The sequence below is a fragment of the Medicago sativa genome, chromosome 6, assembly GCF_051527215.1.
Source record: "Medicago sativa cultivar Bolivia chromosome 6, Bolivia_mono, whole genome shotgun sequence".
Lineage (NCBI taxonomy): Eukaryota > Viridiplantae > Streptophyta > Magnoliopsida > Fabales > Fabaceae > Medicago > Medicago sativa.
In genome coordinates, this window is record NC_140754.1 from 31,717,176 (window position 1) to 31,742,959 (window position 25,784).

Consider the following 25,784-nt stretch of genomic DNA (forward strand, 5'->3'; position numbering starts at 1 on the left):
GACATTCCTGAAAACTTTGAAGAAGGAATACATGGAAAGAATGATAGTCTTTGCACCAAATAACTTCTCCGATATGGTTACTATGGGAACTCGTCTAGAGGATGCTGTCAGAGAAGGCATCATTGTTCTTGAAAAAGGTGAATCCTCAGCTAGTGTGCCGAAAAAGTACGGTAATGGCCACCATAAGAAGAAGGAATCCGAGGTAGGGATGGTATCCGGTAACCAGTCTACAGCTGCTGTCGCTCCTACTAATGCTGCTCAGTTACTGCTACCCTATCAATACACGCAGTACTCTCAACATCCTTTCTTCGCACCATTCTACCAGCAATATCCTCTGCCATCGGGTCAACCACCAACACCCGTTAATGCCATTGCCCAGCAGGTACAACAACAGCCTCCTGCTCAACAACAACAGCTGCAACAACAGGGCCCTCGGCCCAGGCCTTATTTTCAACCGATACCAATGCGGTATGCGGATCTGCTCCCAACTCTACTTGCTAAAGGGCATTGTGTCACCAGACCAGGCAAGCCTCCGCCAACGCCATTGCCTCCCAGGTTCCGACAGGATCTCAGATGTGAATTCCATCAGGGCGCTCAAGGCCATGATGTTGAAGGATGCTATGCTCTGAAGTATGTTGTAAAGGATCTAATAGATAGGGGACAATTAACTTTTGAAAATAGTGTCCCGCACGTTCTTGACAAGCCACTTCCAAACCATGCAGCTGTTAATATGATTGAGGCTTTTGAAAGAGTCGGTTCTCTTGATGATGTGGAAATGTCTTGGGTAGCCCCCGCTTTAGATGTCCGTAATGTTGCTACTCCTCTGGTGTCGCTACACGTCAAACTCTGCCAAGCATCCTTGTTTAGTTATGATCATGCTTCTTGTTCAGAGTGTCTCCAGAATCCTATGGGTTGTTGTATAGTGCGGGGTGATATACAGAGTTTAATGGATAACGAGCACTTGATTGTCAGCGACGTTTGTATGATTGTGCTAGTGTTTCATGATTCCCTTGTCAAGAATGTACCTCAGACTAGGAAGGTCGAACTCTTGGTGATCAGACTACCTGGCCCGGTATCTTATGACTCTACTAGAGCCATCCCTTACAAGTATGATGCGACTATGATTGAGAATGGGGTAGAAGTGCCTTTGGTATCCCCAGCTGCGGTTAGTAACATTGCTGAAGAAACTACAACTCTGAGAAGTGGACGGGTCCGTCCACCCCTGTTCCAGAAGAAGGTTGTTACACATGCTGCCACAGTAACTCCACCAGTTGCTCCTCCTGTTGACAAGAACGCCAGCCCATCAGGCCAGTCTATTGAAGAGTCCAATCTGGACGAGATCTTGAGGCTCATTAAAAAGAGCGATTATAAAATTGTAGATCAGCTGTTGCAAACTCCGTCAAAAATATCCATCTTGTCTTTGCTCCTGAGCTCAGAGGCTCACAGGAAAGTGTTGATGAAAGTGCTGGAACAAGCCTATGTTGATCACGAAGTCTCTGTGGATCAGTTCGATGGAATAGTGGGTAACATTACTGCTTGTAATAACTTGTGGTTTGGTGATGATGAGCTTCCCGAAGCAGGAAAATACCACAATTTAGCTTTGCATATCTCAGTGCACTGCAAGTCTGACATGCTATCCAATGTGTTGGTAGACACTGGATCATCCTTAAATGTAATGCCTGAGTCCACACTGAGACAGTTGAGCCATCATGGAATTTCTTTAAGGGGAAGCAGTTTTTTGGTTAAGGCTTTTGACGGATCTCGTAAGGATGTTCTTGGAGAGGTAGATCTGCCAATTACCATTGGTCCGGAGACGTTCCAAGTAACTTTCCAAGTTATGGACATCAATGCATCTTACAGTTGCCTCCTCGAAAGGCCATGGATTCATGATGCTAGGACAGTGACTTCCACTCTGCATCAAAAGCTCAAGTTTGTGAGGGACGGTAAGCTTGTCATTGTACATGGTGAAGAAGCGTATCTGGATAGCCAAGTGTCATCTTTCTCGTGTTAAAGCAGGGTCCACTGAAGGGACATCATTTCAGGGATTGGCTATTGAAGGTGTGGAGCCTCGAAGAGCTAGTGCTATTATGTCTTCATTGAAAGACGCTCAGAAGGCTGTTCAAGAAGGGCAAGCTGCTGGCTGGGGCAAAGTGATACAGATTCTGGAAAATAAGCGCAAGAAGGGCCTTGGGTTCTCCCCAACCTCAAGCGTTTCAACAGGAACTTTCTACAGTGCTGGGTTTATCAACGCTATTGCCGAGGATGCTGCTGAGAGTAGTTATGTGCCTGTGTTTGTTGTACCAGGAGACACCGTGAGAAATTGGGAAGCCGTTGACATTCCTTTAGTCATGCATGCTTCCATGTAATGTGTCTTGTTGCTCATGTTTTTCTTAGTTTTCAAAATAACAATCCTTTCGCTCTGCCCAAGGCTAAAGTGATCACTTTGTAAGGGCAAGTTTGTTTCGACATTGCCGTTATTAATAAAAGTTGTCGTTTTTTCCGCGACTCTTTGTTTTTACTTTTTAGTGCATTTTTCTTGGAAATAATGGTAATGCCAGAAAAAACCAAAACGTCTTTATTTTCTTATTAATTTCAAAAATCTGCATGAAAAAAAAAACTTTTCTAAAATCATCCCAATCATATTATGCAGATTGAACCATAATAAACCCGTTGAGCACAGTGACCCTATGTTTCCTCCAAATTCTGAATTCCCTGTATGTGAAGCTGAAGATGAGGATGATGATGAAGAGATACCGTATGAGATCGCTCGACTGCTCGAGCAAGAAAGAAGAGCCATTCAGCGTCACCAAGAAAAGATTGAGCTCGTTAATCTGGGTACTGAAGAGAACAAGCGAGAGATCAAAATTGGTGCTGCACTTGAGCCAGAAATGAAAAATAAGATTATCCAGCTTCTCCGTGATTACCCAGATGTCTTTGCATGGTCCTATGAAGATATGTCGGGTCTAGATCCTAAGATTGTGGAGCATCGAATACCAACAAGACCTGAATGTCCTCTTGTCAAGCAGAAATTGAGAAGGTCTCATCCAGACATGTCCCTTAAGATCAAAGCTGAGGTGCAAAAGCAAATTGATGCAGGTTTCCTCATGACAGCTGAATATCCTGAATGGATTGCCAACATTGTACCAGTGCCAAAGAAAATGGGAAAGTTCGGATGTGTGTTGATTACAGAGATTTGAATAAAGCCAGTCCAAAAGATAACTTCCCATTGCCTCATATTGATGTGCTCGTTGATAGTACAGCCCAGTCTAAAGTGTTCTCCTTTATGGATGGTTTCTCCGGCTATAACCAGATACGGATGTCTCCTGAAGATATAGAAAAGACGTCCTTTATCACTCCGTGGGGAACATTCTGTTACAAAGTGATGCCTTTTGGCTTGATAAATGCTGGTGCTACCTATCAAAGGGGTATGACTACTCTGTTTCATGATATGATTTACAAAGAAATCGAAGTATATGTTGATGACATGATCGTGAAATCAACTGATGATGAGCAGCATGTTGTGTATTTGAAAAAAATGTTTGAAAGATTGAGAAAGTACAGACTGCGGTTGAATCCCAACAAATGTACAGTTGGCGTAAGATCGGGAAAGTTGCTAGGCTTCATTGTCAGCCAAAGAGGCATCGAAGTGGATCCTGACAAAGTCCGTGCCATCAGAGAGATGCCGGCTCCTCAAACTGAGAAGCAAGTCAGAGGCTTCCTCGGACGCCTGAATTACATTTCAAGATTTATATCTCACATGACTGCTACCTGTGGACCAATTTTCAAATTGCTCAGAAAGAATCAGCCTGTTATATGGAATGATGAATGCCAGGAAGCTTTTGATAGCATTAAAGAATACCTGTTAGAACCTCTTATCCTCGTCCCGTCGGTGGAAGGAAGGCCTTTGATTATGTACTTGTCAGTATTAGATGAATCCATGGGATGTGTTCTCGGGCAACAAGACGAGGCTGGAAAGAAAGAACATGCTATCTACTATCTGAGCAAGAAATTCACTGACTGTGAGACTCGGTATACAATGCTTGAAAAGACTTGTTGTGCTTTAGCTTGGGCTGCCAAACGCCTGCGTCATTATATGGTGAATCATACAACTTGGTTGATATCCCAAATGGATCCAATCAAGTACATTTTTGAAAAGCCTGCTGTTACTGGAAAGATTGCACGTTGGCAAATGTTGTTGTCTGAATATGATATTGTGTATAAAGCGCAAAAGGCAATCAAAGGAAGCATCCTCGCTGAACACCTTGCTTGTCAACCTCTTGATGATTGCCAGCCGATTGAGTTTGAATTCCCTGATGAAGAGATTATGTATTTGAAAGCAAAAGACTGTGAGGAACCACTGATTGGTGAAGGGCCAGATCCCAATAGCAAATGGGGATTAGTATTTGATGGTGCTGTCAATGCTTATGGTAAAAGGATTTGGGCCATTATTGTAACTCCACAGGGGCACCACATTCCTTTCACTGCTCGAATAACGTTCGAATACACGAACAACATGGCTGAATATGAAGCGTGCATCTTGGGAATTGAAGAAGCAATTAACCTGAGAATCAAACACCTTCACATTTATGGTGATTCTACACTTGTTATTAATCAGATAAAAGGTGAATGGGAGACTCATCATGAGATGCTGATTCCTTACCGCGACTATGCAAGACGTCTATTGACATACTTTACGAAGGTTGAGTTACACCATATCCCTCGGGATGAAAATCAGATGGCTGATGCCCTTGCTACTTTGTCTTTCATGTTTCGTGTGAATCATTGGAACGATGTGCCCATAATCAAGGTGCAGCGTCTTGATAGACCAGCTCATGTGTTTACTATTGAGAAAGTGCATAGTCAGGCCGATGAAGATGTGAATGATGGAAAGCCTTGGTACTATGACATCAAACAGTTCTTGCAGAATCGTGAATATCCGCTTGGTGCTTCTAACAAAGACAAGAAAATGTTGAGAAGACTGGCTACTAAATTCCTTCTGGACGGAGAAATCCTATACAAGAGGAACTACGACATGGTCTTGTTGAGATGTGTTGATGAACAAGAAGCTGAGAAATTGATGCACGATGTACATGATGGTACTTTTGGGACCCATGCTACGGGCCATACTATGTCGAGGAAACTGTTAAGAGCCGGCTATTACTGGATAACAATGGAGCACGACTGCTACAAACATGCCAAGAGATGCCACAAATGCCAAATTTATGCTGATAATATTCATGTGCCTCCACACTCTCTCAATGTTATCTCTTCCCCGTGGCCTTTCTCTATGTGGGGCATCGGCATGATCGGAAGAATTGAACCAAAAGCTTCCAATGGACATCGCTTCATTCTAGTAGCAATTGACTATTTCACCAAGTGGGTTGAGGCTGCTTCCTATGCAAATGTGACCAAGCAAGTGGTTGTCAAGTTTATCAAGAATAACATCATCTGCCGATATGGTGTTCCCAGCAAAATCATCACTGACAATGGTTCTAATCTGAACAATAACATGATGCAGGCTTTATGTGAAGAATTCAAGATTGAACATCACAACTCTTCTCCTTATAGGCCTCAGATGAATGGTGCAGTTGAGGCCGCTAATAAGAACATCAAGAAGATTGTTCAGAAGATGGTCACTACCTACAAAGACTGGCTTGAGATGCTACCTTTTGCCTTGCATGGTTATCGTACTACAGTGCGCAGTTCAACCGGGGCAAATCCTTTCTCTTTGGAATATGATATGGAAGCAGTTCTCCCTCTGGAAGTGGAGATTTCATCTCTTCGTGTGATCATGGAAGCAAAATTAACTGAGGCTGAATGGTGTCAAAGTCGGTATCATCAGCTGAATTTGATTGAAGAAAAACGCATGGATGCTATGGCTAATGGACAGTTGTATCAAGTGCGAATGAAGAATGCTTTTGACAAGAAAGTGCGACCTCGAGAATTCAAGGAAGGCGAACTTGTTTTGAAAAGGAGGATAAGCCCGCAGCCCGACCCAAGGGGCAAGTGGACGCCTAACAATGAAGGTCCTTATGTTGTCAAGAAGGCTTTCTCTGGTGGTGCTTTGATTCTTACACACATGGATGGTGTTGAACTTCCGAATCCTGTAAATGTCGATATAGTCAAGAAATACTTTGTCTAAAATATGAGAAGAACAGCTTGGTAGGTCGAAAACCCGAAAGGGCAGCCTAGGCAAAAATGCGCTTCCCGGTGGATCGAAAACCCGAAAGGGCGATCCAGGCAAAAGTTAGGGACAAAAAAAAATGAATATGAAAAAGCTCGCTGAGATTGTACGCAACTCAGGCAAAAATGAGCGTCTCGATGAGCCGAAAACCCGAAAGGGCGGTTCATGCAAAAATGAGATTGATAATAAAAGACAAGTAACTATATCTAGCAAATTACCACCACCCCTTGGGGCATCTACAACTGTCAATGATTGTCTTCATCAGAAGCTTCTGTACTTGTGAATTCAAAATTTCTATGAAAAGTAGTGGTCATCGTGCTCAATGTATCACCAACCAATAAAATTACCATTTTCCAAACTTTGTAAATCCGTGGAGTTATGCCTTTGGCTGACTTTCACTCTTCGATATCAATTTGAGTCTGTGCTTTTGTTTGAAATTCCATTTTCTTTCTATTTTCAATGTTATATACAAAATATTTTCTTTTTACTTGATAATGTCAATGACTGAAACAAACATCTTTGAAAATTGAAAAAATCTTTTTCTGTCTATTTTGAAAACGAACCTGAGCAACAGGGTACATTCAAGAGAATCATGCATGAATAAATATATATCAATGTCTATTCCAATACGTGTTATGAGCAGGTTGTTCCCCAGGATGATCTGTGGTCAATGGCAAGAATGAAAAAACAGAATGAAAAATGATAAAGTGAAAAATGCAAATGAAAAGCTCGCTAATTCGAAAACCCGAAAGGGCGGCTTAGGCAAAAATGAGCACCCCGCTGATTGACAACCTATGAAGGTAATTCAGGCAAAAATGGGGCAATGAAAAAATTTATTCCCGGTGAATCGAAAACCCGAAAGTGCGGTTCAGGCAAAAATGGGATTGAAAAATGAAAATGATATGAAAAGCATTGACCATAGATGCGAACATCCAATGTTTAAACCGCACTGACACGCCTAGCAATGGTGACCTGTATCAAAGAATCTTCAAAGGTTCCCTCCTCTGCAAGTTTTGTATATGTGATGTGATATATCGCCCTCCGCCATGGTTTCGATACGTCCCTCAACGACGGTCTCTCCAAAGAGGATTTATATGTGTATATGTTATAGCACGAGCCACTACGTGCCCAATCCTCCAATGTTTTGTCTGCCTCTGTGAAACTTCTCTGCCAAATTGTAAACCAATCATGCATTTCCAAGCATTCATACATGCATAATCATGCATTCTATGTGCTCATACATTTGATAATGTTGTTATACCATACATACATGTTGCATTCCCCAATCTCAACTTCTAATTCAACTCAATACCATTTTCAATTCAACTCAATCTCAACTTCCAATTCAGTTTAATTTCAACCCTCAATTCAATGTCTATGTCTATGTCTATGTCTATGCTTATGTCTATGTCTCTGTTAAACTCTCAATTCAATTCTATGTCTATGTCCATGTTCGTGTCCCTGATTATTTTTAACTTTCAATATCTCTTTCAATGTCAACTTTCAATTCAATTCAATGTCTCCGTCAATGTTAATCCACTCTCAATTTGATCTTGGGCCAACGATAATGGTCGTGTCTATTTTCAAATCAAGTCAATGTCAATTTACCCCCAATCTGTATCTTGTTGAATCAAACCTCCAATGTATCTTGGGCAAGTGGCTAGTTCGATCCAAAGAACAGCTTGTACCAGCTTATACGCCTGTGTTTCCGGTCAAACGACAAGTTCGATCCAAAGAACAGTTTGTACCTGCCTACATGTTGTGATATTGATCAAGCAGCAAGTTCGATCCAAAGAACAGCTTGTATCTGCCTTTTGCCTATGTTTTTGGTCAAGTAGCAAGTTCGATCCAAAGAACAGATTGTACCTGTTTATCTGTTTGTGTTATTGATGAAGTAGCAAGTTCGATCCAAAGAACAGCTTGTATCGGCCTATATGTCTATGTTTCCGGTCAAGTGACAAGTTCGATCCAAAGAACAGCTTGTACCTGTCTTGTACTTCTCTCCCCGGTCAAGTAGCAAGTTCGATCTGAAGAACAGCTTGTACCTACCTTTTGTTTGTATTACATTGGTCAAGTGGCTAGTTCGATCCAAAGAACAGCTTGTACCTACCTTTTGTCCCCCGGTTTGTCTCCCGGTCAATGGCTACCTTGATCCCCAGTGATATGACATGCCCTGTAGACTCCGGTTGTTTGTCTTGCACTCATAATCAAAATGTTGCATGGCATTCATGTTTTTGCAAATGTGAGAGCGTATTTTTATGTCCAAAAACAGTGCAAATGTTAATATTTAAGTATCTTCGTCCCGTCAAAACAAAGATTTCGTCTCTTGACTCCCCGGACAAAGAAACTTAAATAGGGGCAGCTGTCATACCCTAATTTTGGACCTAAAAATACTTGCTCAAAATGTTTTTCCATCTTTGATATGTGTCTATTACTCTTGAGTGATTGCCAATTTGATGTTGTTTTACCCTGGTATTTTACCATGCTTTATCTGCATATTTTAATTTGTTTTGAAAAATTTTCAATTGTGACTTTGCCTATGTTTCTTGCATTTCAAGCCATCCAAAAGGTTTTTCTTGCATTCCAAGTCATTTGAATTTGTCTCTGATCAATTGCATATTTCTCTGCACATTATTTCAAGTTTATTTTCAAAAATCATGGAAAAGGGCATTTTAGTCATTTCCTACATTCAAACCCATTTTTTTCCTGAAATTTGTCTCTGAGTCTTTTAAATTGGTTTGTATAAGTCCTTGTTTCAATTCCATGTTAAAATCCATTCCAAAAATTACATTTGAGTCATTTTGGGTCAGTTTAGCCCCTAGGGGGCATTTTAGTCATTTCCTGTGTTAAAATTTCTTTTAATCTTTGAAAATTGTCCCTGAGTCTTTTCATTTGGTTTGTATAGGTCCTTGTTTCAAATTCATGTCAAAATCCATTTCAAAAATTGCATCTAAGACATTTTGAGTCAGTTTAGTCCCTAGGGGCATTTTGAGTCCAATGGTACACATGACAGCCTATATAAAGCCATCTCAGCCACCGAAACAGTAACAATTCCAATCATTAAGTGCCAAATCCTCACAAACACAATTCTCAATTCTCTCTCTTCTCCTCAGAATCAAAATCGTAACCGTTTTTCCTGATTCATCAAGAACACCAAGAACATTCATCCCCAAATCCAAACCCTAAATTTCCAGAAACAACAATTCACAACAAATTCAATGAATCTTTCACAGTTCTCAGTGATTCGAGTATGAATCATCATCATTGAACCGTTTCTTTCTGCAATTCAAGCACAAATTCGCCACTGTGAGTGACGAATTCATACGATCACAGAAAGGATCGAAGTTGAGAAGAAGAAAGATCGAAGAAGAAGAATCAAATCAGAAAAGAATAGGAAGAACTTCACCGATTTATTTTCGGTTTTCATCAACAACAAATCACTTACCAGAGGCTCAGAGAAGACTAACGAAGTTTTCCTTCATCTTCTCGTTCGAATCTCCAATTAAAACCAGGTAACTTCACAAAACTTTCTTGTTTTCATCGCAAAAAGCTCAACGACGGTCTATAAGTACAAATAAACGGTGAATCAACGTAGATCGGTGACTTAGAAACCTTTTTCTTCGAAAAAACTTTGAAAAGATTGAAAAAGATTTGAAACCGTAACTTCGAACGTAGATCTACAACGTTTCACCGTTTATTTTGCAAATCTAAGTCCATATTCGTGATCAGTGTGAAAAGTAGAGTAAGTTAGGGTTTAGATCCATGTAGATCGGAGTTGTTTAGGACTTGCCGGAATCTGGAATTCACGGCGGTGACGATGAAGATTCCAATGAATCTTCATCTTCTCCAGCCGTTTCATTCCAGAAACCGGCGGTGAAAGATGATCGGAGAAGAGAGAGTTGCAGAGCTTCTCTCACTAGGAGAGAAGTTAGAGAGAGAAAGAAGAGAGGAAAGTGAGGACAACGGTGAGGCTAGGCTTATATAAGCCTCTGGGATGCGCCTTCACCGTTGGATTTAGGGTTAGGAGGAGCTGGATCAATCCAACGCTCCTGATGCGTTTGGATAGTCCAGATCCATCCAGGATTTTGGGCTTGGGCTTCTGTTGTACTGAATTTCATCCTTGTGTGATATTCTTGCTATCTTGACACTGCTTTTTGATAAATACACCACTGCTTTGCCTAAAAAATTCTTAAAAATTTGTAAAAAAAAATTGTCAATGATTTTCTTGATATTTTTTATGAATCTTGATGTGTTTACATGTTAAATATTGACCAAAGATATGAGGAAGTATTTTGTTCTTTGTTAATTCAATTCTTTTCTCATTTTTTGTTAAAAATCTTGTTAAAAGTTTCTAAAAATCTTGTGAACTTTCTTGCAATTATTTTTGATACTTAAAACTTGTTTCTCATAATATTTTGACATGTGAAAAGTGGATAAAAATATAGGTGGATTTGTTTGTGATTTTTGGTGCCTTTTGTCAATGTTTGTGAAGTTTTTTGTATGGTTGATCCCAATATTTTGTCTCATGATGATTGATACTTGATGGACAAATTTTGTGATATGTTTGTCTTTAGATTAGTGTATTTGGTACTGTTTGTGATGTATGGTGTTAGTTTCTTGTTTTACAAGTCATGTAAATAATTGTTTGTGAAAATAAAGTGCCAAATGTGTCTAAAAGTGTGTCATAATTCTTGGCTTGAATATGTTCCTAAAATTTCTACATTGTGGCTGCAATAAAATCTTTTGAAAAAGTGTTATGATGAGAGAATTATAGGTCATATGCATATTGAGAGGTTATGGTAAATTTTTAGTGTATTTTGACACTTTATTCTTGTTAAATTTTACCACTTATGTTTAGCACTTTCTTGCCTTATTATATCTTGTGCTACTAACCTTCTATTTCTTGTTTCATGCATTCCATAAGCATCTCATCCTCCATCTTATATTCTTAGCTTTTATTTCTTGCACTTTAAATTTTGCCAAGACTTAGTATGTATAACCTAGGGTTTTTTTTGTAATTTTCCTTATGCTTTTAATTTCTTACAATACCATAGCATGTAAACTAGGGCATATGAAAAGGACAATGGACTCTAATGATGTACACCGACACAAGCACCGACACATGCACACACATCACATGGATACTTTAGATGTATGCTTTGGGAATGTATGCTTTAGATGTATGCTTATGAATCACGATACTTAGAAAAATTCTCTTTTCCAAAAAACATGAACAACTTCACTCAAATAATTTTCCAAAGAAACCTTGGGATCAAAATCCCATTGAATTTTTCCTTTATTTTTTTAAATAAAAACCTTAATGAATTTTAATCATACTTAGACCTTTTTTTGCAAAATGACTAATTCCACCTCACTCTTTTCCAAAACTTATGTCCTTGAGACCTCTCTCTCTCATTCTTCAAAATTCCATTTTCAAACTTAAAATCAACCAACAAAAACAAAAACATCAATTTTGTAAGAGAACTACATGGAGTTTGATCCCTTAAAAGGGTATGTAGGCAAGAAGTCAAAAAACTTCTCCAAGTCCAATAAAATAAAAATCCAAACACATTCTTCTCCCTCCAAATTCTTAACATAGTAAACCCTTAGGTGTAAATAACACTTTCAAATAGCATTTAAAAATAAAGCACGCGCGTAGAAAGTAAAGACGGTTCCTATAGGATACTATAGTCGTCATGGGTGCCTAACACCTTCCCATAACGAAAACAACTCCCGAACCTCGTTTCTCAAGGGTTTTACTTATTTTTCCCTTCCCAAGAAAAAATGAGATATCAAAGGTTAAAAAGGTTCAAACTTAATCAATGTTTGACACCTGAAAAACCAAGATAAAACATTGGGTCAACGTAAGAACAAAATTTTTCATGCTATTCACTATGCAAGTAAGGTTTTAAATGAGGCACAAATCAATTATGCCACCACTGAGAAAGAATTACTTGCAATAGTTTATGCAATGGAGAAGTTTCGTTCTTACTTTATAGGTTCCAAAATTGTTGTCTATACTGACCATGCAGCTATCAAGTATCTCCTTACAAAGTCCGATTCAAAGCCACGACTCATCCGGTGGATGTTGTTGCTGCAAGAGTTTGACTTAGAGATCAAAGACAAGAAAGGTACGGAGAATCTTGTAGCTGACCACCTTTCAAGGTTGACAAACAATGAGGTGACAAAGAATGAACCGGAAGTTCTTGAAGAATTTCTCGACGAACAGTTGGTTGCAATCAATGAGAGACCTTGGTTTGCCGACATGGTGAACTACAAAGCAACTGGGTTCATTCCTGAAGATTGGGCAAGGCAACAATGCAAGAAGTTCCTCCACGAGGCTAATCATTATGTGTGGGATGACCCATATTTGTTCAAAATTGGAGCGGACAATCTCTTGCGGAGGTGTGTTGATGATGAAGAAGCAAAGAAGATCCTATGGCGATGTCACAATTCACCCTATGGAGGTCACTTCAACGGGGAAAGAACTGCCACAAAGGTACTTCAATCTGGTTTCTATTGGCCGACTCTTTTCAAAGATGCCAATACACATTGCAAGCATTGTGATGAATGCCAAAAAACCGGATCAATGTCAAAGAGAAATGAGATGCCTCTTCAAATCATCCTTGAAGTAGAAGTGTTCGATTGTTGGGGTATAGATTTTGTTGGCCCTTTTCCTTCATCATTCTCAAATGAATACATCTTGGTAGCTGTTGATTATCTATCAAAGTGGGTGGAAGCCGTAGCATCACCTAAAGCTGATAGCAAGACGGTAGTGAAGTTTCTAAAGAAGAATATTTTCACCCGATTTGGTACACCAAGAATTCTCATTAGTGATGGAGGTTCACACTTTTACAACGCACAACTTGCCAAAGCCTTAGATCATTATGGAGTCAAGCATAAGGTGGCATCACCATATCATCCACAAACAAATGGACAAGCTGAAGTTTCCAACCGGGAGATCAAAAAAATACTTGAGAAGACGGTCTCTACATCTCGGAAGGATTGGTCAGCTAAACTTGATGAAGTTTTGTGGGTATATAGGACTGCTTACAAGTCTCCTATAGGTCTCACTCCATTCCAAATGGTCTATGGCAAATCTTGTCACTTACCGGTCGAGCTTGAACACAAAGCATTTTGGGCACTCAAGTTCCTAAATTTCGATCAAGAGAAGGCCGGTGAAAGACGAAAAGTTCAAATGCATGAGCTTGAAGAGATGAGAAATCAAGCTTATGAGTCTTCAAAGTTGTACAAACAACGGACCAAGAAATATCATGATAGAAAGATCATTCAGAGACAATTCATGCCAGGGCAAATGGTGTTGCTTTTCAATTCAAGGCTCAAACTTTTTCCTGGCAAATTAAAGTCAAAATGGTCCGGACCTTTCATGGTTAAAGAGGTGAAATCATATGGAGCTGTTGAACTTGAGGATCCAGTTACAAAAACCAGCTGGATTGTGAATGTGCAGAGACTTAAGCCCTATTTCGGTGGTGAAATTGATCGGAGTTTGTCGACAATTTCACTAATCGAACCATGATGTTTTCAAGTAAAATATGTCGAGCTCATGACGTAAAACAAGCTCTTGCTGGGAGGCACACCCAATTTTGTAAGTATTTTTATGTTTATTGCATGTAGGAGTAGTTCATAAGCATTGGAAGCTGAAATGAAACAACTTTGAAAAACTGGTCCTGAAGCTTTACGCCATTAGCGTAAATTACACTATTAGCGTGGAAGCTCCAGAGAGCTGTGCTAATAGCGCAATTGTGGCGTAGGAGAAAAAAAATTTGGTGGGCCCAGGGGATTAACTCCCCTTAACTTCTCAAAACCCCCATTCTTTTTCCCTTTTACGGTTTCTTCTTCTCATTCTCACAAACACACACACAAAAATTTCTCTCTCACACACTAACCCTAAAACAATCAAACCCAACTTTCAATGCAAATCAAGCATTCAATCTTGCATCATTCATCTTGCATTTTCATTAATTCTCACTGATTTAACAGGTTTGATTCCTTTCCATTTCTTGTTCTTCAATTGAGAAAAATCATGTTTTTATTCATTTTTAGAAATGGCTAGGTTAGGGATTAGATGAATTCTTGTGGTTAGATGATGACATCTTGTCATTATGTAATTTTATATGTATTTTAGCACAAAAATGGAGTTCACAAGGAGACTTATGCAGCAAAAGAGCAGAAAAACTGAAGAAAATACAAAGAAAGAAAACGTGTCACGATTTATCATAAACGTGACACGATTTAAGAGCTTCAGAAAGGTTTGGTTCGACATTATGAAAACGTGTCACGATTGGTAAAACGTGACACGATTTGGTGAAGCCCTAATTCAGTTTCTTGCTCCAGAAGGTAAAAACGTGTCACGATTCACTTAAAACGTGACACGATTTGGGCGATTTTCTGTGCCTATTTACGCTGAAGTCTATTCCAAAAACAAGGGTTACGAATTCTAGAGAGCCAAGTGCGATTTTGCAACTGCAAGGAAGACCAGGAGGACGATTTCTTCATCTTCCAACCACTTTGTGTATGTTTTATTACCTCTAATGATTATGTTATTTGTAAACACTATTATGAGTAGCTAAATCCATTAGAGGTTAGGTCTGAGATGATTCGTTGTAACCCTAATTGAGATATTATGTTGTGAAACTCTATTTATTGTGAATGATATTCTAGTCTTTATTCAATTCAATTGTTCTTAATGCTTTTTATATCCTGATCAAATATAAATATGATTTTGTGAGAATGAATGACTACTGACCATAGCTTTCTACTTAGACCTATTGAATTGTTCTAATAAACATGGTTAGTCTAGGAATGGATAATCGTTTATTAGTGATATTAGGTTAACGTGCTTTAAACCTTCAAAGATTATTAGACCACCTAAGGGATTAGGGGCTGTAGTTTAAGAAGAGGGTCCTAACTCAAGGGATTGATTAGGACTATTTTGTTAACTATCGTGGGATTAGAAGATCATTCATACGAATAGGTGCAACATAACAATTAGGGGAACACAGATGATTCGATAGACCTAAACTCATCTCTCTCTTATTCTTGAAAACCAATTTATTTTTAGCAATTACTTTTATGAAATCAACCAATCTACTGCCTAGTGGCAAATCAAAATAACCTTTATACATCCTAAAATACAACGTAGTTGAATTATTGAGATTAAAAACAGTCCTCGTGGGATCGATATTTTTACTACTTCGATAGTATTTGGTGCACTTGCTAGAGATCTATCAAGTTTTTGGCGCCGTTGCCGGGGACTGTTGAATTATTTCAACAAGGCAATTACGTTATAATTTAGGGTTTTTGCAATTTACTTTTCTGTTTTTTTTTTATTTTTATTTTTCTGTTTTCATATTCACTTGATTATTTTGCGTTGTGCAGTGCTACTAAGGTATTTTGCTGTTTATGCGAGGTAAACAGAGCTCTGACGACCTAGAGTACGATCCGGAAATTGAAAGGACTGCTAGAGCACTTCGGAAAGCTGTCCGGTCGCAAAGGTTAGCTCAGTCCGTTCCACCGGGTGTTCGAGAACAAATACCGGAACAACTCTCAAGTGAATCTGAAACAGTCTCTTCTCCTAAATCTGCAACTATGGAAGGAGAAGGAGTTGTACCACCAAGACCTAAGCTAGGAGACTACGGGTTAGCCACTCATCGCGGTCAACTGACCCACACTTTTCAACCAGCTAACCCCGTAGCTTTCGACATCAAGACAACTGTCCTCAACGGTTTGAGGGACAAGCAATTCGATGGGACTGAAGCGATGAGTCCTCATGAACACTTGAGCCGCTTTGCTGAAACCTGCGAGTTTTGTGTGCAACCAGCCACCGTAACTGAAGCACAAAAGAAGCTAAGGTTGTTTCCTTTCACCTTGACGGGAAGAGCAAAAGATTGGTTGCTAACAATACCTAACGGGACTGTCCAAACATGGGAAGAGTTAGAGCTGAAGTTCTTGGAGAAATATTTCCCTATGTCTAAATATTGGGAAAAGAAGATGGAGATCTCTAACTTCAAGCAAGGAGAAGGTGAATCATTGTATGATGCTTGGGAGCGATTCAATTTGCTTCTTAAGAGATGCCCTAATCATGAGTTCACCGAGAAGCAATACCTCCAAATCTTCACTGAGGGGGTAACACCAAACACTAGAATGTTCTTAGATGCTTCCGCGGGAGGTAGTCTCAAGAGCAAAACTGATCATGAAGTCCAAGCTTTGATAGAAAACATGGCTGGAAATGAGTATCGTGCTGAAGCTAAGAAGAAGGAAAGAGGAGTGTTTGGGGTGAGTGAACAAACTGCTATCCTTGCTAACCAAGCAGCTATGAACAAACAAATTGAAGCTCTAACTAAGGAGTTTCAAGGGTTCACTTTGGCTCATAAACAACAACAAGTAGCTGCAATCAAGTGCGACTTATGTGGTGAAGAACATCCCAACGGTGAATGCGTTCCGGAAGGATCAAGTGAAGAAGCTAACTTCATGGGAGGTTATCAAAGGCAGAATCAATACTACAATTCAGGCATTAATAAGCATCCAAATCTAAGCTACTCAAATAACAATGCTTTGAATTCTCAAATGCTTACTCCTCCTCAACAACAACAAAGGAAGCCATCAGCTCTTGAAGAAACTATGATGAACTTCATGAAGATGACTCAAGGCAACTTTGAAGAGATGAAGAAGAGTCAAGAAGCTGAAAGAAAGAACAATGAAGCTTCTAGGAAGATGCTTGAAACTCAACTGGGGCAATTAGCTAAGCAATTGGCTGAACAAAGTAAAGGCGGATTCTCAGGTAACACTAAAGATAACCCTAAGAATGAGTCTTGTAATGCTATTGAATTGAGGAGCAAAAAGGTTTTGACTCCTTTAGTTCCAAAAGCTCCAAAGAAGGTTGATGAAGTAGTTGAGGTGGAGGAGAACGATGTAGTTGAAAAAAATGATGAGGATGTAGTTGAAAATGAAAAGAAGAAAAAAATAGAGGGAGATAAAAGTGAGAAATTGATAGATGAAGACTCAATCTTGAGGAAGTCAAAGAGTCAAATCTTGAAAGATGGAGACAAGCCACAAATTATTCCATCATATGTGAAGCTTCCTTACCCTCATCTAGAGAAGAAGAAAAAGAAGGAGGAAGGACAATTCAAGAAGTTCATGCAACTTGTCTCACAACTTCAAGTAAATATCCCTTTCAGTGAGGCTCTTGATCAAATGCCTTTGTATGCCAAGTTCATGAAAGATTTGCTAACAGGAAGAAGAAAGCCTAAAGATGATGAAAATATTTCTCTTTCCGAGAATTGTAGCGCCATTCTTCAAAAGAAGCTACCACCTAAGCTGAAAGATCCTGGTGCTTTTACTATCCCTTGTTCCATTGGACCGGTAGACATTGGAAGAGCTTTATGTGATCTAGGAGCAAGTATCAACTTGATGCCTCTTTCAATGATGAAGAAGCTCAAGTGTGGGGAGCCAAAACCAACGAGAATGACCATTACTTTAGCTGATCGGTCAATCTCTTATCCTGTTGGCATACTTGAAGATGTGCTAGTCAAAGTTAATGATCTTGTGTTTCAAGCAGACTTTGTGATCTTAGACATGGCTGAAGATGAAGATATGCCACTCATTTTAGGAAGACCTTTCCTTGCAACTGGTCGTGCTTTGATTGATGTTGAGATGGGAGAGCTAATGTTGAGGTTCCATAATGAGCAAGTGGTGTTCAATATCTTCGAAGCAATGAAACACCGAGAGGAAAATCCCAAATGTTACCGGATTGATGTTGTTGAAGAAATAGTAGAAGACAACTCTCGTGAACCTCAACCACCACAACCTCTTGAAAGAGCAATTGTAAATTCTATAGAGAGTTGTGAGCATGATGAAGATCTTGAAGTAAGTGATTGTGTGAAGCAACTAGCAGCAAGCAAGCAAGAGTTGGGTCCGGTAAAAATAGAAGAATTAATGGGTAAGCACTCTATGGATGCTCCTATTTTGAGTGGAGAAGGAGAGAAAAATCCAGAATTAAAAGAACTCCCTTCTCACTTGAAATATGTTTTTCTCACTAAGGATGCCTCTAAACCAGTAATCATCAGCAATACCTTGACACCTTTGGAAGAAGAAAAATTAATGAGGGTGTTAAGAGACAATCAAGGAGCTTTGGGGTGGAACATTTCTGATTTGAAGGGTATTAGTCCAGCTTATTGCATGCATAAAATACACATGGAGGCTGAATACAAACCGGTGGTTCAACCTCAAAGGAGACTTAACCCAACAATGAAGGAAGTGGTAAAGAAAGAGGTGCTGAAGTTACTAGATGCAGGTATGATCTACCCTATCTCTGATAGCTCATGGGTAAGTCTGGTCCACGTGGTACCAAAGAAAGGTGGAATGACGGTGGTGGCTAATGAAAAAAATGAATTAATACCCACCCGTACTGTTACTGGTTGGAGGATGTGTATAGACTACCGGAGGTTGAACACCGCAACAAGGAAGGATCATTTCCCTTTACCATTCATGGACCAAATGATTGAGAGGTTGGCTGGCCAAGCCTTTTATTGCTTTTTGGATGGGTATTCGGGGTACAATCAGATTGCGGTAGCTCCAGAAGATCAAGAGAAGACAGCCTTCACTTGTCCATTTAGTATATTTGCTTATAGGAGGATGCCCTTTGGGCTGTGTAATGCGCCGGCGACCTTTCAAAGGTGTATGCTCTCCATCTTCTCTGACATGATAGAGAAGAATATTGAGGTATTTATGGACGACTTTTCTGTGTTTGGTAAGTCTTTTGATCAATGCTTATTTCACCTAGATGTTGTCCTTAAACGATGCACCGAAACTAACCTTGTTTTAAACTGGGAAAAATGTCACTTTATGGTGACCGAAGGTATAGTTTTGGGACATAAAATAAGTGCGAAGGGCATAGAGGTGGACCAAGCTAAAATAGAGGTTATAGAGAAGCTCCCTCCACCTGTTAATGTTAAGGGAATAAGAAGTTTCTTGGGGCATGCTGGTTTCTATCGGCGTTTTATAAAAGATTTTTCAAAAATTTCCAAGCCCCTCTGTAACCTCTTGGTCAAAGAAACTGAATTTAATTTTGATGATGAATGTTTGAATGCTTTTTCTTTGATTAAAAACAAGTTGGTAACTGCACCAATAATCAGTGCACCCGATTGGGATGTACCATTTGAACTTATGTGTGATGCAAGTGATTATGCTGTTGGTGCAGTTCTAGGCCAACGCAAGAACAAGTTTTTCCATGCAATTTACTATGCAAGCAAGGTTTTAAATGAGAATCAAATTAACTATTCCACAACTGAAAAAGAGTTGCTTGCGGTAATTTTTGCATTGGAAAAGTTTCGTTCTTATCTAATAGGCTCCAAAGTCATTGTTTTTACAGATCATGCAGCTCTTAAATATCTCTTGACCAAAGGGGATTCAAAGCCTCGACTGTTGAGGTGGATCCTTTTGCTACAAGAATTCGATCTTGAGATTCGTGACAAGAAAGGAGTAGAGAACGTAGTAGCTGATCATCTATCAAGGCTGGAAAATGATGAGGTGACAAACAAAGAGAAGGCCATCAAGGCCGAATTTCCTGATGAACAACTGTTTGCTATTGAAGAAAGGCCTTGGTTTGCTGACATTGCGAACTTTAAGGCCGGTAACATAGTTCCTGATGATATGACCTATCCTCAGAGAAAAAAATTCTTCAAGGATGCAAACCACTACTTGTGGGATGACCCGTATCTGTTTAAGATAGGAACTGACGGTTTGATAAGACGTTGTGTTGCAGGTAAGGAAGCTCATAGTATCATGTGGCATTGCCATAGCTCAGCTTATGGGGGCCACCATAGTGGAGAAAGAACCGCGGCAAAAATTTTGCAAAGTGGATTCTGGTGGCCCACCCTTTTCAAAGATTGCCACGACTTTGTTGCACATTGTGACAAATGCCAAAGGACAGGTAACATCTCTAAGAGGAATGAGATGCCCCTATCAGGAATCATCGAAGTTGAACCATTTGATTGTTGGGGCATCGACTTTATGGGACCTTTCCCTTCCTCTTACTCTTTTCTTCATATTCTTGTCTGTGTTGATTATGTCACTAAATGGGTTGAAGCGATACCTTGTGTTGCTAATGATGCTAAGACAGTTGTTAACTTCCTGCATAAAAACATTTTCACTAGGTTTGGAACACCTAGAGTCTTGATCAGTGATGGGGGGAAGCACTTTTGCAATAATTTTCTTGAAAATTTGCTCAAAAAGTATAACATAAGGCACAAAGTTGCAACTCCCTACCACCCACAAACAAGTGGTCAAGCAGAGGTTTCAAACCGTCAGCTGAAACAAATCTTAGAGAAAACAGTTGCGTCAAATAGGAAGGACTGGTCTAAAAAATTAGATGCGCACTATGGGCATATAGGACTGCCTTTAAGACTCACCTCGGGCTCTCGCCCTATCAGTTAGTCTATGGAAAGGCATGTCATCTACCAGTTGAGCTAGAACATAAGGCGTACTGGGCCATTAAGACCTTAAACTTTGATCAAGAAGCCGCTGGTAAGAAAAGACTCTTGAAACTTAATGAACTGGAGGAGATGAGGCTTAGAGCATATGAAAATGCGCTCATTTATAAAGCCAGGACTAAAAGGTATCATGACAAAAACTTAGTGTCTAGGGATATTAACTGTGGGCAATTAGTTTTGTTGTATAATTCCAGGTTGAAACTGTTTCCTGGAAAGCTCAAGTCAAAGTGGTCTGGACCGTTCTTGGTGAAAAGTGTGTCACCTCATGGAGCTGTCGAGTTGATGACACCTGAAGGTGACCGAAGTTTCAAGGTAAATGGGCAAAGAGTTAAGCCATATCTGGGTGGCGACCTACCGAAGGCAAGGGTAGGACTTATTTTGAATGATCCTTAGGGGTGGTCATGAGTCAAGCTAGTGACGGTAAAGAAGCGCTTGGTGGGAGGCAACCCACATTTAGATTTCAGGTAGTATTTCTTATTTCTTTTTATTGCTTTCAAATATTCAAAAACACAAAAAGATTTTAGCTGAAACAGACAGAAGAAAGAAATTTTTTTGTTATACTGTGCAAATCGTGACACGTTTTGGGCAAAACGTGACACGATTTGCCCTCCCTCTGAAGCTCCTCTCAGAAATTTTTCTAAGTTAAAAATGGTGCCATTCGACATTTCCAAAAACGTGTCACGATGCTGAAATCGTGACACGATTTTTGGCACCTAAAATTTTTTCTAAGTCTCTAACTGGTGCATTTCGACATTGAGAAATCGTGACACGTTGGCCAAAATGTGACACGATTTCTGGGCAAGAAAAATTTTCAAAAAGAGAAATCGTGACACGTTTAGCCCAAACGTGACACGATTTTAGCAGTTTCAAAAATTTAACCGTTACAAAACCTAATCGTGACACGTTTTTGGCCAAACGTGACACGATTTTCCCAGTCTATAAATATACCCAACACGATTTTCATTCCATTCACTTCCAAAAGTAGCTAAACTCTGCCAAAATTTTCCCAGAACCCTAACCTACGATTTTCTAACCCTTTTCTACCACAAATCTTCATCTTTTCATCTTCCAATCATCAAACCATCACCATTAACCTTCATCTTCACCCACATACAAACCAAATCCAACATCTCAATCCTCTCCACTCCAACCCTAACCCTAATATCCATTTTTCTCCAAACCCTAACCCTAACCATGGTTGAGACCCGCAACAAAGGCAAGTCCCAAGCCACAGCCCAACCAGCCAAAAAGGCCAAAATCGCCCCCAAACGCAAACAACCTGTCAAACCTAGCCCTAACACCGCACCCCCACCGTCCATCAACCACCGGTTTTATAATACTGCTGCCCGTGACCGTTTCAAGGACATCCGAGGCTATAGGGTGATCCCGGAGAGAGGTTTTGATTTCACCAAACTCATCTCCAACCCCGAATTCCATCAAGTGATCACTGAGAGAGGGTGGGTGTCCCTTGTGAGTATGATATTTGAACAGGCCAACAAAACGATTGGGATAGAATTCTATTCCAATGCTAGGTATATGGGGAGGAAGTATGTGTCCTATGTGAGGGGGAAGGAGATAGACTATAGCCCGGAGAGGATTAATAAGTTGCTGGAGATTGTGCCACCGGAGATTTGTGATGTGAAGAGGAGGATGGAGGAGTGCAAGAATTGGGATGATGAAAGGTGGGAGGAGTTGCTATTGCAGATTTGTGTTGAAGGTGCTAAGTGGCATGGAGGGTCACATATGCTGTTGAGGGCTGACTTCAAGCCCCATGCAAAGGCGTGGGCATCTTTTGTGGTGCAAACTATTGAGGGCACCTCTTGTACTTCAGAGATTCCGCTGCCCCGCTTGTTGACGCTGTCTGCTATTCTTGATGGTGCACCCATCAATGTTGGTGAGTTAATTGCCGACAATATCTATATGTTTGCTTCAGGTACCAAGAAAGCACTCCCTCATTTGAGCCTTATCAATTGGCTTTGTGAGGAGGAGGAGTGCGATTTGTTTGCTAATGATTTGAGTGCAGCAATGATGAAGCCCATCACCGACACTTACATGGATGGCTTTGTCAAGGATTATCATGACCGCATGCAGACTATCATGGGTGCCGAGGCAGCAGCAGGGCAGCCACAGCCGCCACCACCACGACAGCCACAGCCACCACCTCAGAGTCAGACTTTTGCTGGAGAGGGGAGCAGTCAGCAGGGTACCTATGCACCCATTCATCCTATGATGCTGGACTACATGTTCGGCCATGCCAACTGGATGAATGAGGTGTCAGATCAGGAGTATTGGAACCGTCCGAGATTTGGTCAGGAGTTCACTGAGGCGGTCTGCCTCAACAGGAGGAAGATGACTGGGTCTTTCGAGCGCTTTGATGGGTCCGAGGAGGCTATGGACCACTACTTTGATGTCACCAGAGGTCGAGCTCAGGATAGAGAGCAGGAGATCCGAGCTGACTTCGCTGCTGGTGGAGCTCAGTCTAGGCAGCACTTTGGGGAGGATACCTATGCAGAGGAGGACCCCAATACTTGGATTCCAGAGGACCAGATGCATGATTGAGTGGGCTACTGATGGCCCATTATTTTGTATTTTTCTGTTTTTGTTTCAGCACTTTGGTTATGTAACTTTAATTTTATGTTCGAACAATTTTAATTGCTTTTAATTAAGTTTAACTCGGTTTTACTCCCCGTTTATGTAATTATTCCTGCACTTGTTTATTATTGATGAATTTGTTTGTTTAGTTGACTTTTTACAGTTTGATAACAAATAGTTGTTCAAGTGGTATTCCAAAAGTTCAAAAGGAGGAGTGACTTGGTTTTCAAAGGCGAAGTGTACGGCGTTGCTAGGTAGTCACATACTCCCAGAAATCTCAGCCATAAGGTTCATTGCCATATTTTGTTTTTCAATTTACTTATATTTAGATTAGTTTTCCATGCAACTACATTTCTAGAACTTGCATTGTTTCTCTATTATTGATTGGTCTTTGTAAATTACACACTGAGGCAAAAGTGCTTGGTCCTGTGAGCCTTTTGAAGCCTACCCTGATTTTAATTGTTAAATTTATCCTTTTCTTAGCCAATTTGAGCCGGTAGGATTAGAACTTTTTGTTCGGTGACAAACTACATTACAAGCCTAGAGACTTTTAGGGTTTGTCCCTTAATGTATTTTCTGAGTTAAGGCATTGTAGAATGTTGCTAAAGATTAAGTTTGGGGTTGCTATTGGAATTTGCAACCAATTAAGTTTGGGGTGGGGGTACTAGAGAATAAGAGAACAAAAAGAAAAAGAATTGTCATGCAAAATGCAAAAATACATTCAAAAATTGGTGTATGAAAAAAAAAATGAAATGAATGATGAAAAAGGGACCAATCTTTGAAACATACGAGTAACTTCAAACTCGATTGTCCCTAAAAGTTATAAATATTCTTTAGTACCTTTGCAACTGTGGTTCTATTAGCTGAATGAATGTGTTGGATTGAATTTTGTGCTTAACTTCCGTAGGAATGCCTAACTCAGAATTTTGTGTAGCCTACTTATCCAAATATTATCCCACCTTCACCTAAGCCCCGTTATAACCCTTAAAGACCTCAAAGTGTGTAATGATATTGACTTTGATTGATGTTGAGAAACTTTTCAAGCGTATGGTAATATGTAGACCTGCATGTCGACTGGTAGAACCTTATTTCAAATATTTGCGTGGAGTTGTGAATTGGTGGATGCATACAAGTCAAACTAGCTCATCATTAGCTAGTAAGGTGTTGAACTTTTGGGTACTACTGCTTGAATAGGTAATTGTTATTTCACTGTCAATTGTCAGCTTTGCAAGTAAATTCCTTGAGGACAAGGAATGGTTTAAGTTTGGGGTTGTGATGACATCTTGTCATTACGTAATTTTATATGTATTTTAGCACAAAAATGGAGTTCACAAGGAGACTTATGCAGCAAAAGAGCAGAAAAACTGAAGAAAATACAAAGAAAGAAAACGTGTCACGATTTATCATAAACGTGACACGATTTAAGAGCTTTAGAAAGGTTTGGTTCGACATTATGAAAACGTGTCACGATTGGTAAAACGTGACACGATTTGGTGAAGCCCTAATTCAGTTTCTTGCTCCAGAAGGTAAAAACGTGTCACGATTCACTTAAAACGTGACACGATTTGGGCAATTTTCTGTGCCTATTTATGCTGAAGTCTATTCCAAAAACAAGGGTTACGAATTCTAGAGAGCCAAGTGCGATTTTGCAACTGCAAGGAAGACCAGGAGGACGATTTCTTCATCTTCCAACCACTTTGTGTATGTTTTATTACCTCTAATGATTATGTTATTTGTAAACACTATTATGAGTAGCTAAATCCATTAGAGGTTAGGTCTGAGATGATTCGTTGTAACCCTAATTGAGATATTATGTTGTGAAACTCTATTTATTGTGAATGATATTCTAGTCTTTATTCAATTCAATTGTTCTTAATGCTTTTTATATCCTGATCAAATATAAATATGATTTTGTGAGAATGAATGACTACTGACCATAGCTTTCTACTTAGACCTATTGAATTGTTCTAATAAACATGGTTAGTCTAGGAATGGATAATCGTTTATTAGTGATATTAGGTTAACGTGCTTTAAACCTTCAAAGATTATTAGACCACCTAAGGGATTAGGGGCTGTAGTTTAAGAAGAGGGTCCTAACTCAAGGGATTGATTAGGACTATTTTGTTAACTATCGTGGGATTAGAAGATCATTCATACGAATAGGTGCAACATAACAATTAGGGGAACACAGATGATTCGATAGACCTAAACTCATCTCTCTCTTATTCTTGAAAACCAATTTATTTTTAGCAATTACTTTTATGAAATCAACCAATCTACTGCCTAGTGGCAAATCAAAATAACCTTTATACATCCTAAAATACAAAGTAGTTGAATTATTGAGATTAAAAACAGTCCTCGTGGGATCGATATTTTTACTACTTCGATAGTATTTGGTGCACTTGCCAGAGATCTATCATTAGAGACTGATCTGTATGGAATAGTAATGATGAAAATTAACTAGAATCACAACTTGTAAGTCATAACAATTCACTTTT

General features: G+C 39.7%; 1 protein-coding gene and 1 non-coding gene across 2 annotated transcripts; one reads left to right on the top strand and one right to left on the bottom strand.

Annotated features, from left to right (window-relative positions):
• Positions 1 to 730: 730 nt before the first annotated feature.
• Positions 731 to 21,087, top strand: LOC146914538 (uncharacterized). Its single transcript, XM_085721085.1, has 6 exons — positions 731 to 1,258; positions 12,366 to 12,496; positions 13,229 to 13,362; positions 17,763 to 19,397; positions 19,653 to 19,806; positions 20,889 to 21,087. The coding sequence occupies exons 1-6, from the start codon at positions 731 to 733 to the stop codon at positions 21,085 to 21,087; spliced, it is 2,781 nt and encodes a 926-aa protein (XP_085577211.1).
• LOC146914539 (small nucleolar RNA R71) lies at positions 16,188 to 16,293 on the bottom strand. The gene has a single exon (XR_015017246.1). It is a non-coding gene; the product is annotated as a small nucleolar RNA R71 (small nucleolar RNA).
• Positions 21,088 to 25,784: the final 4,697 nt, after the last annotated feature.

What these genes read in the sequence shown, in the direction of transcription:
- LOC146914538 (XM_085721085.1), top strand. Translation starts at nt 731, where the DNA reads ATGATTGAGGCTTTTGAAAGAGTCGGTTCTCTTGATGATGTGGAAATG. An exon ending in ATTCCTGAAGATTGGGCAAG is followed by an intron (nt 12,497 to 13,228) that starts GCAACAATGCAA and finishes GTGGGTATATAG; the next exon opens with GACTGCTTACAAGTCTCCTA. An exon ending in TTTCGATCAAGAGAAGGCCG is followed by an intron (nt 13,363 to 17,762) that starts GTGAAAGACGAA and finishes TGTTTCAAGCAG; the next exon opens with ACTTTGTGATCTTAGACATG.